The sequence below is a fragment of the Cyprinus carpio genome, chromosome B4 (genome assembly GCF_018340385.1).
Source record: "Cyprinus carpio isolate SPL01 chromosome B4, ASM1834038v1, whole genome shotgun sequence".
NCBI classification, from domain to species: Eukaryota; Metazoa; Chordata; class Actinopteri; order Cypriniformes; family Cyprinidae; genus Cyprinus; species Cyprinus carpio.
The window spans coordinates 25,932,079-25,949,055 of NC_056600.1; the positions used below are offsets into that span (position 1 = coordinate 25,932,079).

The window sequence follows — 16,977 nt, forward strand, 5'->3', positions numbered from 1 at the left end:
AAAGGTCCGAGTCGGTAAAATAATCCAAACTTTGGAACTAGTCAGAAGATTCAGAGTTTATGCCGCCAATACGGCACGTTATATAGCGTCGGGGGCCCCGCCCCTATTCGCCGTCTTGGCTGGCATTGGCCAATGAGAGTTGCAACTTTACTGCTGTTGTGCAATAAGATTTCAGGTAGGTTAGTAAGGAAGGGAGTCCCCAAGGCATTAATGCAATGTTTCGTTCCCATCTCTTAGGGAACTGAGGTTAGGACAGTAACCAGACACGTTTTGCCAAGCACGTGTCTGCTTTGGTGGCGCATCTAATAAAGGGTCGCAGCGACCTTGGTTCGAATCTAGTCGGCAGTGTTTCCTACATTCATTGTTCAAATGTCTGTCCCCAGTGTGTCACTGACGTTCTCGGGTGAGTGAGTTAGCTGGTATGGTTAGTAAAAGACGAATTGTAAAACTGTGCCATAATTTATAAAGATTCATAATTTGCATTAAAAGCACACAATAATGATGTTAAACACACTTCAAGATTACTTTGAATGCCATTGCAGTGCGTTTTAAACTTACTAAAAGTAAGGGACAAAAAATAAAAAACTTGAAGAATAATTTTAATTAATGCATGTTTAACACTCTTAAAGTGTAATTGTAATGTCAGAGAAATACATTTGAAGTTTATGCAGGATGAATTCTGCATTTCAAAACTTAAATACAAGAAGGAATATTTAAAGTGTACTTAAGTATACTTAAAATAGTTCCACTTTAGCACAAATAAATATATTTATTACTAATTTAGTTGTACTTAAGCACTGCTTTGGCACTAAACTAAAATGCATTTAGTACAAAATTAGTTGTCCCAATTTAACAGACTTTAGCCTATACCAATTTATAGTGTGCCACAAATACATTTAGTTATATTAAAGTATGTACGAATAAATTGTGCTTAAGTATACTATTTTTGCACTAGGGAATAAAAAAACAGTATTCTGTATTTCAAATATGTATTTTAAATAAGTGAAGTTAATAGTAAACAGTTTTGGGACAATAAGCGTAACATTTTTCAAAAGTAATTTTTGAAGGGGAAGTGAATAATACAGCTAAAACTGTACTTGTCAGGATTCATGTACACAGAGGAAAGCATAGATATTCAACTGCAGCAATCTCAAGATCTGCCACGATCTGATCGGAGGAAAACCCAAAACGACAGTAGATCTACAATATCAGTCCAATATCAGTTCACAAATAGGCTTATCGTCATTTGTATTAAAGAGAAATGAATCACTTCATTCAAAGGTTTAAATGAGTAAAATAGACTTACTGGAGTTCCACAACTGCTGCAGAACTTTGTTCTCTCCCACCGGACTTGTGTGAGGTAAAGGGGGAAAGCAGTGCAGGCAGTGGATCAAAGCACTGTGAGGCAAGGGAGATTTTATTTTCTAAACATAAGCTTATTGAATTTGCAAAGTTTGGAAAATAACACCCTGGTCAAATCTTTCATAGCAACTAAAATAACAACAAGCAAATAAAAGTTATAAGAAGTTATATGATGTGTTTGTGTGTGTATGTGTGTGTGTTGCAGTAATTTTTATTAACAAACCTTGATCACTGTGTAATAGTTAAATTACCTTTCATATGGCTCTTCCAAAAAAGGCAGCAAACTTTTTTTTTTAATGGCTTCTTGACCCCTTTAGATAGACTCTCCCATCTTAGATATGCTGCACTCCCTCATTGGTAGTTATTTTTGGCACATTATGGGTCAAACGTGTATTTAACCATTTCTTCACAAATAAAACTGAAGACCTCTGACATACGATTTGTATGTCTGACTGACATATGCGTTTACCTTAAATTTATCGCTTCTCACTTAAATTTCTATTCGCTAGTATGTACTTTTATTTTGGGCTGTCTATGTGACGTCATAAGGCTGCGCCGCGCTCCTGCTTCTGTTGTGATTCGGCTGTAGAAAGGTTTGTGATTTTTAAGCATTTAAAGAGTTTAAGTTTAACAGTTGTTTTTACAAGCGATTTAATATTTATCGGATGTAACATTGTAATATTTCGGTTGAGGAAAACGAATCTACTAACAGAAAAAGTGCGTCTCATTTTGCGTGAAATCAGTTTATTGTAAACTGTTGAAGGCTGCAAGAAAATAAAAGAAAATCTTTTATTTTAAGTCGTTTATAAACCTTATCACAGATTTCATTGTATCTATTGGTGTGTCAAAATCTGTTTTTCCAGGGCCAGCCCCTGCAGAGTTTAGTTCCAACAGACTTATGTGGAAGTTTATATTAATTCAGATTTTTATTTATTAATGTTTTATGTTAAATATGACAATGTGTCCAAACACACAGGTGAAAAAAAGACTGCTGAGATCTACATGACATACAGTTATAAAGATGACGTTTATTAAAGAGGAGAGTGAAGACTTGAAGATTGAAGAAGCATTCAGAGTCAAACATGAAGATACTGAGACACAAACAGGTTAGAGTTCATTCTCAAAGCTGAAATCAATAATTTGATCCTTATAATGTTTTCTTTCAGTAATGGTAATGATATTTTTGAAGTATGTCATATGAGTGGCTTTAATTAAAGTGGCTTTATACTTGATATAGAGCAGGTTGCATTGTGGAAAATGGTGTTGCGATCACATGACCAAACAAATACTAATGCTGTCTCTAAGTGTACCTGAGAAGCATAAGTTATTATAACATACCATGTAATAAATTTGGGGACACAGTGGAAATAGTTTAAAACAGTTCAATTTAACCCAATATCAACTTCTGAACTATGCAGAACAGAATGCAAACCATTCATTTCTGTTACTTAAAGGGGTCATATGCAATTGTCACAAGCTGTTCGTGCATATATAATATCTGTAAAGTTGCAAAGACTAAAGTCTCAAACCCAAAGAGATATTCTTTATAAAAGTTAAGACTCATCCATGCCCTCCTAAAACACCCCCACATATCTATGTCACTGTGCTGGAAGATTTGCATAACACCGCCCAAATGTTTGTGCAAAGAAAGAAGGCGCAAGTTTTATTCTTGCTGTAGTATTGTTGCTGCCGCTGCTATGTCGTGGAGACGCTGTCTGTTTCCAAATATGGTAAGGGGCGTAACATTTCTGTCACACGCTTGAGGCATTCGGCCAATCACAACGAACTAGATAGCTGGCCAATCAGAGCACACTGTGCTTTTCAGAATGATGAACTTTGTAAAAATCAATGCATTTCAGAAAGGAGGGGCATAGAGGAGAAACAATAATGTACGGTAAATGGAAAATAATGTGCTTTTTGAACCTTAAACCATGTAAACATTGCATTACACCAAACACACTAATGTTATTTGTAGCCTTGTCATATGACCCCTTTATATATGAAACGGTATCTAACAAAAGCATTTATTTTGCACAAATCAGACTGGCTGATTGGAAATGCAAATTCATTATCTGCCAGTAGTTAAATTCAAATTCATTTGCTGTCATCTAAAAGCAGCTCTGCACTCATAGCTAGTTTGAAACTTGCAGCACTCATATTTATCCAATGAAATCATAATAGTCTATTGAAGTTTAATCGTCACATCACAGTAAGCCATATTAAGGACAGTTTCTGTTTTTCATCCCTAAATTTAAGACCTCTTGGAAACATAATTTAACTTATACCATTAAAGGTATTTAAGACTTTTTAAAGATCCGCAGAAACCCTGTAGTAAGCACTCTCTTTCTGTTGTGCTCCATCTGTTCCTGTACTTTCGTGCTAATGCTCATTCAGAGACTTGCTTGCTGTCAGAATAAGCCTTTATCCAAAAATGAACATGTACACATATTTATAAAATTAAAAAAAAAATTGCATATAAAGAAATTGTTAAAAGGTTTTGCATTGGGGAAAACATGTTTAAAAAGCATTAAATAACACACACATGTCTAAGCACCTGACAGGATCTTTATGATTTTGTTTGTGCTTAAGCTTTAATATGATGCATTTACATGTGATGAGCTGCACTTTCTCTACAGCAGTTCACCCTGTGTCCTTTAAAATGCATTATTCTTTTCTGTAAAGTGACAAGATTGTTGGATGTTTTTCCATGTGCTGTTTGGACACCATTATTCAATCAAATTTCTTTGAATCGAATTTCTTTCAGTTGTACTGATTAGTGAATGCAGTCTGAACATCAGTAATTCAATTTGCTAAGTTGGTGAAGCTATATGATAGAGCTGCACAAATAATTGAGATTAAATCGCAAAGGCAGTAAATCACGATGAGGCAGAAGCAGCGATTGTCATGCGTATCTTTCAGTGAAGCAGAGTTCTGTGATCAGTAGTAAATTTGTACTCTCTATTCTAAGTGAGTTAGAATAGAGAGTACAATGGAGTGAGTTTGGAGTAAAAACGTTATTAAATGTATTTTCATATGCTCTCAGATGGAGGAGCATTTTCTACACAGAGCCGTAGTTCACTGAGAAGATACGCAAACAGCTGTCATTATTGCGAATGATTTAATCGATTTCATAATCCTATGACTGTATCGTCTGCGAGTATGAATGTGATTTTGCAAAGTTTGTCAGTGAACTACGGCTCTGTGTAGTAAATGCTGCTTCACCTGAAAGCAGGTGATGGAGATTTACTACTAATCACAGAACCGGCTTTACTGACAAAATGTGCATGCAATCGCTATTAATCGGGTTCGATTAATCGTGCAGCCCTACTATATTGTTAGTATAGCAAAACCATGGTTAATGTGTGGTTACTTTAGTTTAACTATTTTATTTATTTTTTCATAAAGAGATTCATTGTGCAGTTAAAAGTTTTCATATGTGTGAGCTCAGTCAGTTGCGCTATAAAGCAGATATGAAACTATATGTAAATCTCACAAGTATAGTGGCCAAAATTATCATGGTATTGTTAAAATGTGCTACAAATGTTTGAAAAGCACTCATAAGCCCTATTTGGAGTGGACTAGTTTTTCCAGGGGGTCGTTAGAGAAATTTGTGTTTAACAGACATACTTTGCGATTTTAATCCCGTTCGAAAAAACTCATTGATTGGAGAAAACTACATTTACATTTACATTTGTGACCCTGGACCACAAAACCAGTCATAAGTAGCAAGGTTACATTTGTAGTAATTGCCAACTATTCATTGCATGGGTCAAAATTATAGATTTTTCTTTTACGCCAAAAATCATTAGGATATTAAGTAAAGATCATGTTCCATGAAGCTGTTTTGTAAATTTCCTATTGTAAATTGATCAAAACTTAATTTTTGTTTAGTAATATGCATACATGCATATAACACACACAAAAAAAACAAGTTGATATAATAGAAAAAGAATAGAATAAAGAGTACAAGTGTTATAGGGTCAATCAACAAAATAGATAAAATAGAATTAGAAACTGGGGGTGCACATCATAGAGGATCTCACCTGGACCACCAACACCATGTCACTCTCCAAAAAGGCACAACCGCGCCTACACGTTCTCCACCGGCTGAAAAGAGCAAGTCTCCCTCGACCCATCCTCACCACATTCTACAGAGGAACCATAGAGAGCACGCTGACCAGCTTCATCACTGTCTGGTACAGGAACTGTAGTGCAGCAGACCGCAAGACCCTCCAGCGGACATGAACACAGCTGCAGAGATCATCGTTGCCCCTCTCCCCTCCATCCTGGACATTTTCCTCACACGATGCTCCAGCAAAGCCAACAGTATTGTGAAGGACCCCACCCATACCTCCCACAGTCTCTTCCAGCTCTTACCATCAGGAAGACTGTACCGGAGCATCAGAGCCCGCTCCGCCAGACTGCTCAACAGCTTTTTCCCCAAGCTGTGAGAGCCCTGAACTCAAATCACCCCGCCCTCCTCTGAAACCCCACACAAACCCCATACCTCCTAAAACATGGACTATCTCACTTCCTCCACCCCCCCAAACCATACCACATCACAGAAAAACTGTCTGAAACATCTTTTTTTTTTTGTGAAATTCTCCTCTATGCGCCTAGACACTTTTCGCACACACTGCTGTGTGTACATAATCCCACAAAAGACTCAAATATGTTTACATGCTCATGCGCTACAAATCATCTTGTACTGTTCCCCAGCCAGCTGCTTGATTTAGGATGTTTCCCTTTTCACATGTACAGTATTATGTGAAGCACTCGTATAGTCTATATATTTTTGTCCTTTTCAGTTTATGTATAGGTAAACATTTATATATAGTATATTCATATTCAAAATCTGTCAGCAGGTTAGTTGTATATAGGTACAGTATTTATGTGTAGCATTTGTATAGTTTGTATTGTTTTTTGTTTTCGTTTATGTATAGATAGACATTTATAAATAATATTTAAAGTCAAAATCTGACAGTAGGTTAGTTGTGTATAGGTATAGTGTTATGTGAAGCATTTGTATAGTCTGTATTTTTTAGCTTATGTCTAGCTAAACTTTTATATATAGTACATTTATAGTCAAAATCTGACAGTAGGTTAGTTGTGTATAGGTTTTTACTGTTTTACTTCATAGTTGTATGTCTGTATTTATGTAGCACCGTTGTCCTGTGAGGCACGACATTTCATTCCACTGTATGCCCACACGTAGCGGAATGACAATAAAGCTCAACTTGAACTTGAAGTTCCACAAGCACTTCTGTCTTGGCATGGTTGAGTTGAAGTTGATGATCTTTCATCCAGCAAGAAATGTCTGTTAGACAAGCTGAAATGCGAGCAGCTATTTGAATCAAAACTAATCCCATCCAAATGCAAATGTCTGTGATTGCTGACAATATTTTTTTTCACAATGCATTTTCTTGTGTGTTTTGGCCAATGTGAACTACCGTAGACACTCTCACTGCCGCATGTGGTTTTGATATGTGTGCCTCCCGGCAAAGAAATAAAAAATAAGTAAATAAATAAAATCAAGAGCCAGATCACATAAAATGTTAAGACTAGCTACTGTAATATCAGTGTCTGGTAAGATTACTCGCCTTCATTTCTGCACTCAATTACATTATGGTTTAATTACACATGTACTTTTACAAAAAGTAAACATTGTTTTCCTACAAATAAATGAAAAAAAAAAAAGTTTAAACTAAAGTAACCATGGTATTTGTAGAGAAACTGTGGTTATACTAATGGAAATCAATCTGAATGACTATGCAGTGCACATATACAAAGCACAGGATCTCTGCAACGCCCAGAGACCGATTGCGGCCTGGTTGTTTTGCCGGAGTTTGTTGGCGATTCACCTGAGATTCCCACAATGGCCACTGGTGATCAAGCCAGGGTTAACTGTGGTTTGGATGTGTTGCCGGAGTGTATTAGAGAAAAAGCATGATACTGCTTTAAAAACAGCTATAAAATCTGGTTTGCAACAAGATTGACTTCTTTTTAATAGTTTAAGAAATAAGGTAGTTAAGACATTACGGCAGGCTAAGGCACTAATTTTTGTTTATATTTTAAATGAGGCTAAAGGCAATAGTAAAAGGGTATGGCAAACTATTAATAAATTAATAAAGAAAAACATTAAATCATGTAATAAATATTTAGAATTGGATTTTAATGTAAGTATAATGGATAAACCCGATGAAATTGCTGATGTATTTAATAATGACTTTGTTGACTCAGTTCAAAATTTGAGTGATAAATTTGGAATAAGACACAAAGAAATTAATTCAGTGAATTTAGTAAAACCTGGATTTCATTTGACAATAGTTACAGAGTGTATAATTCAGGATATTATAAAATATTAAAAAAATTCCAATGCCAAAGATATGGATGGTTTAGACTGTAACTTTAAAAAAAAATAATAATAGTGATTTCATTTTTAGCACCAATTCCAATTTATCAATTAGACAATCTACATTCCCAGGTTGTTGGAAAATGGGGTTAGTTACCCCAGTTGTTAAGATGGGAGATACAACTAATGTGGCAAATTATAGGCCGATTTCGATTCTATCAGTAGTGTCTAAAATAGTAGAAAAAGTAGTAACTGAGCAAATTGTGTATCTCGTAGATATACAAAATAATTTATTGTGTCCTATGCAATTTGGGTTTCGTAAACCGCATTTGACAGAAACTGCTGTATGTTATTTTATTGAGCAAATCCGGTCAAAATTAGATAAGGGTGGGGTTGTGGGTGCTATGTTCCTTGATCTACAAAAGGCATTCGATACACTAAATCACAGCATTTTATTATCTAAATTATCACATTTTAATTTTTTGGAAGATACAATAAAAATGGATTGAGTTTGATCTTACATCAAGGAAACCGTGTACCCGGAATAATACATACATATCTTCTTTAAGAGATTGTCCCACAGGGGTTCCTCAGGGGTCAACCCTAGGGCCATTACTCTTTAGTTTGTATTTGATGTACATATTCAAATGTACGCAGATGACACTGTGATTTACATGACAAAACAAAAGAAAAGGTGGCACAAAAAGTATCTATCGCAATGACAAAAAGTTTAGATTGGTTTACTCAGTGCTGCTTAACATTAAATGTTGTTCAAAGTACATGTGTGTATTTTGAAATTAAAAAGGAGGCGGTCCAAACAGAAAGTTAATGGTGAAAAATTACAAATTGTACCAGATTTTAAGTATCTTGAAGTTATTTTAGATTCTCATCTAACATTTGAAAAGCATGTATGAAAAATAGACTGTGCAGTGACACCTCAACTTAGAAATTTTACATTTATACGGAGTCAACTTTCAATAGAAGCGTCAAGAGTCTTTTTGAATTCTTTGATCTTTTCTCATTTCTCTTATTGTATTACTTCATGGTCTCAAGGAAGAAAATCTACTCTTAGACCTTTATATACTTTGTATAAACGTACTCTAAAAGTATTTGACAAGAAACTTTACAGGTATCATCATTGTTTGATTATTAATAAGTAAATATATATATAATTTTTTTTACTTTTCACTATTTTATTGTTTTATAATTGTTGTTTGATGTACAAAATTGTTGACAATCTTGCACCTTAACCCTTGAAGGAATTTGTCTTCTTGTACTGAAAATATAAGACAAACTAGAGCTTCGTCAAGAGGTGATTGCGGCGTAAATTTTAGAGTTACTGATTTTGGTCGTTCAGGTTTCTCTGTAAGGGCTGTTAATAACTGGAATAATTTACCAATCAATATAAGACAGTGTTCCACCTTAGCACAGTTTAAGCAACATTTGAAAATATGGTTAAAGAAGAGTCTGGTGTGTGGCCATTGAGTATTTCTGTATTCTGAATGAAACTTTGGTGAGTTGTAATTTTTTTTTTATAATTTTCCGTAGGATGATGCTTTGTAGTATTAATAGGGGATATTTTATAGAAATTTGGATTGTAGTTTCTATGTGGGGGATTATATTTTTTTACCTGTTATATTTTGGGAGGATTTTACTGTACATGGTATTATACTGATGTTTTTGTCACATAATTTTAGTATTTTCCTGCCCAGGGACTGCAGATGAAATTTAGCTCTGTAGCTAATTATGGGGCAGTTTTCCGACTGTCTATCGTCCCTGTCAAATAATGTATTAAATAAAAATAAAATGAAAATCATTGACATCGTGTGATAAGTATCAAAGCTCAAACATAGTTTAGAAAACTAGTCCCGTCCGAATAGGGCCATACACTCACTGAAATCATTTCACCAATTTTAATGTTGAAAACCAACAAACAAATAAAATTATCAACACTAAGCACTTTGTTTGTGTAAACATTAAAATTACATAAAAAATCACGGCCAGATTAAAAAATATATATAAAAAATTGGTTGGGCGGCTTAGAACATAAAATGTTATCTACAAATATGTACTAAAATTTTCAAATAAAGTTTGGACAGGCTGAATGAGAATCCACTGTCTGACAGTAGGTGGTGCTTATGGAACAGCAGGTATAGAGCTGTTTCCTGCTAACTTCTGTAAACCAAGCAGCACTGTGCTTTAAAAAAAAAGCATTACGCAAAGCAACGATGAAAAGCAAATGCCATCTGTATTTCTCTTAAGACAGTTGGTTCTCCCTCATACATTCATAGAATTCATTCATTCATATGTTCTTTCATATAATTTCTCTCAGCACTCTGCCTTTCATGTTTTCACATATGTTGCACCTACATGAGATTGTTACTAAATTTGCTTAATGCTGAGCGGTATTTACATTTTAACGATAATTAAAATATGAAATGATAAAACCAACCATTAGGATTATTTGTCATGGTTTGTTGTCAAATTGGTAACCATTCCATCCCTACTATAAAGAATCACTCTTTTTTTTTTCGCTTGAAGAAAGGTTTTGTTCGTCATGCAGACAACCAACATCCACGTAAACTGATGAGTTTTAAGAGTGGCAGACACATTTAATTACAGGAGTGAATCTGCTAAATTCTTCTGTGAGTCATTCCTGAAATTGTAATAACCGAAGCAATAGACTGGACAAAACAAATCTATATCAAAATAAACCTGTGCAAACAGATATTTGATTTAAGTTATTCAATGTATTATTTAAATAATACATTACCCATTATTATAAATAAGGAATAACGTATTTGTTTTGTATATTCATCTAAATAACATGAGACAGTGACTTACCCTGCACATGCTATACTTCTTACTTCAGTACAATAAAAGTGCTCAAAATAGTTAAAACAGTAATTTTCTGAAAATCCAAAAGCAAAAAATGAGAATAATTTGCAAATGAGGTAATGTGTGATCCTCTGCATCCATCTACTGGCTATAGTGGTAGTTTAGTGGTAATTTCATGACAGCTTTATTTCGTAAGTGTTTGTTTTGCACAAGGTTTCACATCGCAGTTTTGTTACCTTTTTCTCTCCAGTGGCATGTAGCATGAAGCGAATTGAACAAATCCAACCTGGTTTATAGTTATAGTTTATCAGCGGGCTGACAAAGCTCGATATAAACGTTTTGTCAACTCTGGAGCGCGTGCATCAGAAAGTGTGACTCATTCAGCAAACAGCCAATCACAGGGAATGTGCAGAGCATCAGCAAAGCGTCAGTTGGATTCACTTCTCGCGAGAGTCAGCGCAATTCTCTTCTCTGCTGAAGATTAAACAAGGCAGGAATAAACACTTTAGCTGCAGCAAAAGTTTGAGAAGGCAGCAGAAAGAAAATATATGACTGTGCAAAGGAATCAAATACATTTATAAAGTTTCACACAGAGCTCAAAAGGAAAACATATAAGTTTAGTCATTTTAAAAGTTGGATATATTAAAGCTTATCTATATGTATCTATGTTTAATTTAATTTAACCTGCAGTCCGTAACCTTTTTTGGGGTTAAAAATGATACGAAATCAGTATATAAGCAAGTAAATAACCAGCCAGTGTTCAAAACTATCTCCTTACCTTAGTCCGAGTTAACCGATCGCTAGATTTGGTCACCATTGTAGCATGATTTATTGTAAAGCTTTTTACTCAGTTAGTTAGAACAAAAGTGTCAGACTTTTTTACTTACTCTGTTGGATGACAATATCTGGTGAAAATTTTGATTTGGGTCATACTTCCAAGACGTAAAATCTGTGATTCCGAAGTACAGTGAATATCCACACCGGGTCGGCACAGAGGCAAAATGTATGGACTGCAGCTTTAAAAGTAAAGCTTAAAATTTATTGCCACTTCATATAATAAATATATGAATGTATGATATGAATTATAAACAATTATAATATAAATATACAAGTAGCCACAAAAGTCTGGTAATTTTGTGTCTTCGATGCATCAGATATATGTCACTTTGCTCACAGCTGATTGATCCAGGTTGGGTTTGTGATCTCTAAACCAGAATAAAACCTGCTCTGGAGCAGGGAAGCCATGTAGCATAAGTTACCATGGTGATGAAACCCGCTCAAAACCAACCCACCTTCTTGATCCTGAAAACTTAGAGTTTGCTCAAACTAAACGCAAACTTAACTGAAAACGGCTTCGTGCTACAGGCCTCTGATGAGTTTGTGTTGCTATAAACAACAGTTCTTCTTATTTTGTTGCTGGTGCATAGAGTTTGAAGTATAATGTTGTTGTGAGGTTGAATTATAAATGGATGTTGTTTGGATTGTGGTACTGGTCTATATAAACAAAACTGACAATGTCAGGAAATGGTTCAGTTTCTGCAGTCTGCCACTTTGGGCAAATAATATGTTTCTCTGAGAACATTTCTTGGACTTTGTGTCCTGTATGAAACATGAATGTCTTTTGCCTGTTAATGCTTGATTAAACTGCACTATTTTTGGTTGATTTTTTTTTAGAGATGTAATTTTAGAGATCTTTAAACTTTCAAACTTTGTAGCACTAGTGCTATGCAAAAAATGTACAGCCCTGGTCTATGTTGTCAAAAGATCTAATAGCACTAAAAGAGAGATGTAACTGTAATATGCACAGTTTCTGTGTTACAATGGGGCTTAAATTCTGACTGAAACAGTTTACAAATATGCAGGTGCATCTCAATAAATTAGAATGTCGTGGAAAAGTGCAGATGTGTGTACGAATCTGAAAATAAGATATTGATTTCACAGTGTTAACAGTTTCAGTGATTTTAATGGGAGTTTTTGAGAGTGATTGAACTCTAGACTCTCAGTGAAAATGTTCTTTGATCATGTAAATGTTATTTGCTCTCTTTTTGTACAATGAAAGATTAGTAGCTGTTTTTATATCACATTAACTTTCAATGTAAAATTCACATTTAATATAAAGTCAGTCATATTAAAAATATTTTATGGCATGACACCCATATCTGTTACTTAAGTAAACAGACAGGTTTTTATACAGTTAATAGATTTTAGTTAATAGATTACATTATTAGGCTACTTTGACATCGCATATTATCTAACATAATCTAGGAAGGTGAGAATCGAGATATTTCATGATGTAGTTCATGCGTCTGGGAATGTTTCTAATAAAAATGAAAATAAAAAATAAAAATAATGCTTAATAATATTTAGCCAATATTGCCAATATGCATACATTACATACATTTTATCTATATATCTAAATAAAAATAGACTATAGATATTCAGTAAATGACCCAAATTAACTAGTAACTAACTACTTAAGTAGTTTTTTTTTATCCGATACTTTTTTACTCTTACTCAAGTAACTATTCAGACAAGTACTTTTACTTGAGTAAATATTGCTATAAGTAGTTTTACTTTTACTTGAGTACAGTTTTTGGGTACTCTACCCACCTCTGCATGGAGGTGATCAGTTTGTGGCACTGCTGAGGTGGTATGGAAGCCCAGGTTTCTTTGACAGTGGCCTCGAGCTCATCTGTATTGTTTGGTCTCTTGTTTCTCATTTTCCTCTTGACAATACCCCATAGATTCTCTCTGGGGTTCAGCTCTGGTAAGTTTGCTGGCCCGTCAAGCACACCAACACCATGGTAATTTAACCAACTTTTGGTGCTTTTGGCAGTGTGGGCAGGTGCCAAATCCTGCCGGAAAATGAAATCAGCATCTTCAAAAAGCTGGTCAGCAGAAGGAAGCATGAAGTGCTCCAACATTTTTTGGTAAACGAGTGCAGTGACTTTTAAAAAACACAATGGACCAACACCAGCAGATGACATTGCACCCCAAATCATCACAGACTGTGGAAACTTAACACTGGACTTAAAGCAACTTGTGCTATGAGCTTCTCCACCCTTCCAACAGACTCTAGGACACTGGTTTCCAAACTAAATAAAAAAAACTTGCTATCATCTGAAAAGAGGATTTTGGACCACTGGGCAACAGTCCAGTTCTTCTTCTCCTTAACCCAGGCTCAGACGTTGTCTGTGATTCAGGAGTGGCTTAACAAGAGGAATATGACAACTGTAGCCAAATTCCTTGACACACGTCTGTGTGTGGTGGCTCTTGATGCCTTGACCCAAGCCTCAGTCCATTCCTTGTGAAGTTCACTCAAATTCTTGAATCGATTTTGCTTGACAATCCTCATAAGGCTGCGTCTTTTTCTTCCACACTTTTTCCTTCCACTCAACTTTCTGTTAACATGCTTGGATACAGCTCTCTGTGAACAGCCAGCTTCTTTGGCAATGAATGTTTGTGGTTTACCCTCCTTGCGAAGGGTGTCAATGATTGTCTTCAGGACAACTGTCAGATCAGCAGTCTTCCCCATGATTGTGTAGCCTAGTGAACCAAACTGAGAGACCATTTTGAAGGCTCAGGAAACCTTTGCAGGTGTTTTGAGTTGAATAGCTGATTGGCATGTCACCATATTCCAATTTGTTGAGAATTGGTGGGTTTTTGTTAAATGTGAGCCAAAATAATCACAATTAAAAGAACCAAAGATTAAAACTACTTCAGTCTGTGTGCATTGAATTTATTTAATACACGAGTTTCACAATTTGAGTTGAATTACTGAAATGAACTTTTCCACGACATTCTAATTTATTGCGATGCACCTGTAGTTTCTCGTACTAAACAGTTTTTTTTTTAGTTTGATAATTGACAAATAGCCTTTTTGGCCTGCAGGTTTTTCATAAAGGCCTAAAATAAACAATACTGAAAGGTTCTGAGATTTCAGTTGATTAATCCTTGAAATCTAACAAATCTTAGTGCATAGGATCTAACATACATGTTGATTTTGATGCTTTATGGTGATTTTGATTCTTTAATGCTTTTCTGTTTGTTTTGATGTCTGTTGCTTTATGCCATTAAATTGAGATTAACTTGTATTTGTCTTTTTTTCACTTTAGACTTCATGGCTTTGAAAGAGGAGAGACAAAAATTAAATGAAGTGGAAGGGAAAGACCAGTGTGAGAAACATCATGATTTCATAAATGGAGAAAAATCTTTTAGCTGCACACATACATCTTCACAAAAAAGAGTTCAAACGAATGGAAGTAATTTCACCTGCTTTCAGTGTGGAAAAAGTTTCACTCGAAAAGGAAACCTTAATGTCCACATGAAAATTCACACCAGCAAGAAGCCGTACACATGCCCTCAGTCCGGAAAAAGTTTTACCTTTAAAGGAACCCTTAATACCCACATGAAAATTCACACTGGAGAGAGTCATTACACCTGCAACCAGTGTGGAAACAGCTTCTCGCGAAAAGGAAGTCTTAAGACTCACATGAGACTTCACACTGGAGAGAAACCTTATACATGTCCTCAGTGTGGAAACAGTTTTACACGTAAAGGAACCCTTAATACCCACATGAGAATTCACACTGGAGAGAAGCCTTACACCTGCAAACTGTGTGGGAACACCTTTTCACGAAATGAAAGTCTTAAGACTCACATGAGAATTCACACCAGAGAGAAGCCTTACGCGTGTCCTCTGTGTGGAAAGAATTTTACACGTAAAGGAACCCTTAATGGCCACGTGAGATGTCACACTGGACCTCACTTCTCACAAAAAGAAGGTCTTAAGACTCCCATCAAAATTCACACGGGAGAGAAGCCAAGGTGTTTCACAAACAAGAAATGTCTTAAGAATCATGTAGGAACTCATGCCAGAAAGAAGCCTTTTATGTGCCATCACTGTGGAAAGAGTTTCACACTTAATGGAAACTTCAAGGTTCACATGAGGATTCACACTGGAGAGAAGCCTTTCACATGTGATCAGTGTGGAAAGAGTTTCAGACATAAAGTAACGCTTAATTACCACATGAGGATTCACTCGAGAGAGAACAGTTTTCTGTGTCGTCAGTGTGGAAAGAGTTTCACAGACAGTAAAGAACTAAAGAGTCATGTAATAACTCACCGTAATAACACTGGAGCAAATACTTTCATGTGCCATTACTGTGGAAAGGCTTGCATTAACGCAGCAAACCTTGAGATTCACATTCGAGTTCACACTGGAGAGAAGCCTTTTATCTGTCTCCAGTGTGGAAAGAGTTTCTCACTTAAAGGAAACCTTCAGACTCACATAAGGGTTCACACTGGAGAGAAGCCTTTCACATGTCTTCAGTGTGAGAAGAGTTTCGCATATCAAAGAGACCTGAAAGGCCATATGCAAACTCACTCTAGAAAGAAATCGCAGAGTTCTGAGTGTGACAAGAAGTTTCGAAAAAGAAGCGATTTTAAAAATCACTTGCACATTCACTCTAGAGGAAAGAGATTTAATTCTGTTCAGTGCAACAAAGTTCTATTGCAATCACACTTACCGATGCATCTGAAAAGTCATTCATATATGAGACTCTATTTGTGTTCTATATGTGGAAAGAGTTTTAAATGGCTCAGCAATTTAAAATGGCACCAGAAAATATGTATTATGTGAAATTAATTTCAATTGTTTCAAACATCACTCATTAATTTTTCATTTGATTGAGTTTAAAACCTCCAAAATGTAAATAATTATTTTTATTAATATTATAAACAATTAATAATGTAAAATATTAGATAAAGTTGTAGCTTGCTGTGAAATGCCACAATGTTCTGTAAATGAGCAATCATAAATGAAAGGACATAAATGGAATGAAATAATAAACATTGCATTATCTGATTCAACTTGTGTTGTAAACGTTTTCAATCTGAATCTGAATTTGGCTATACTGTTGGGTTTCCTGTGATGACATTTTGAAGCTGGTTCCAGTCGTGGGTTGCCTTAGTGAAACACTGTCTCACACAATCTTATGTTGCAGCCTGATGCTAAAGTGATTTAAACCAAAGACTGTAGAAATACAGAGACGGTTCACTCCTATACTTACGAATGATAGAAACTGCAATGCTAAATATGGCAGAATAGACCCGCCTTCTAAATGAAAGAGCCAGTTGCTGATTGGTAAAATCATTGCATCACTGGAGCGGCCATTAGAAGCTCCAGTTCCCATAGAAACTGGAGGCTAGACCAGCCAATGCACATGTGCCGTTCTGACTGCGCATTCACATTGGCTGGTCCAGCCTGAAAAATAAGCTTTTTAAATGACATTTGAGCATAAGATACAACATTCATGAGGCAGTTTAATTCAGATTTTGTTGCTCATTTGAAATACATAATTTAATTGCGAGTTCAGCAAGCAGTTTTTGAGATTTCAGAATTGCCCCATTCATTTAGATAGGAC

At 35.5% G+C, this 16,977-nt stretch overlaps 1 protein-coding gene across 1 annotated transcript; it reads left to right on the forward strand.

Moving 5' to 3' along the window:
• The first annotated feature begins 1,815 nt into the window (after positions 1 to 1,815).
• Positions 1,816 to 16,423, forward strand: LOC109048060 (gastrula zinc finger protein XlCGF57.1-like). The gene is made up of 3 exons (XM_042722447.1): positions 1,816 to 1,955; positions 2,339 to 2,468; positions 14,668 to 16,423. Exons 2-3 carry the CDS (start codon positions 2,384 to 2,386, stop codon positions 16,191 to 16,193), a joined length of 1,611 nt encoding a protein of 536 aa, XP_042578381.1. The 5' UTR covers positions 1,816 to 1,955; positions 2,339 to 2,383; the 3' UTR covers positions 16,194 to 16,423.
• The last annotated feature ends 554 nt before the right edge of the window (positions 16,424 to 16,977 follow it).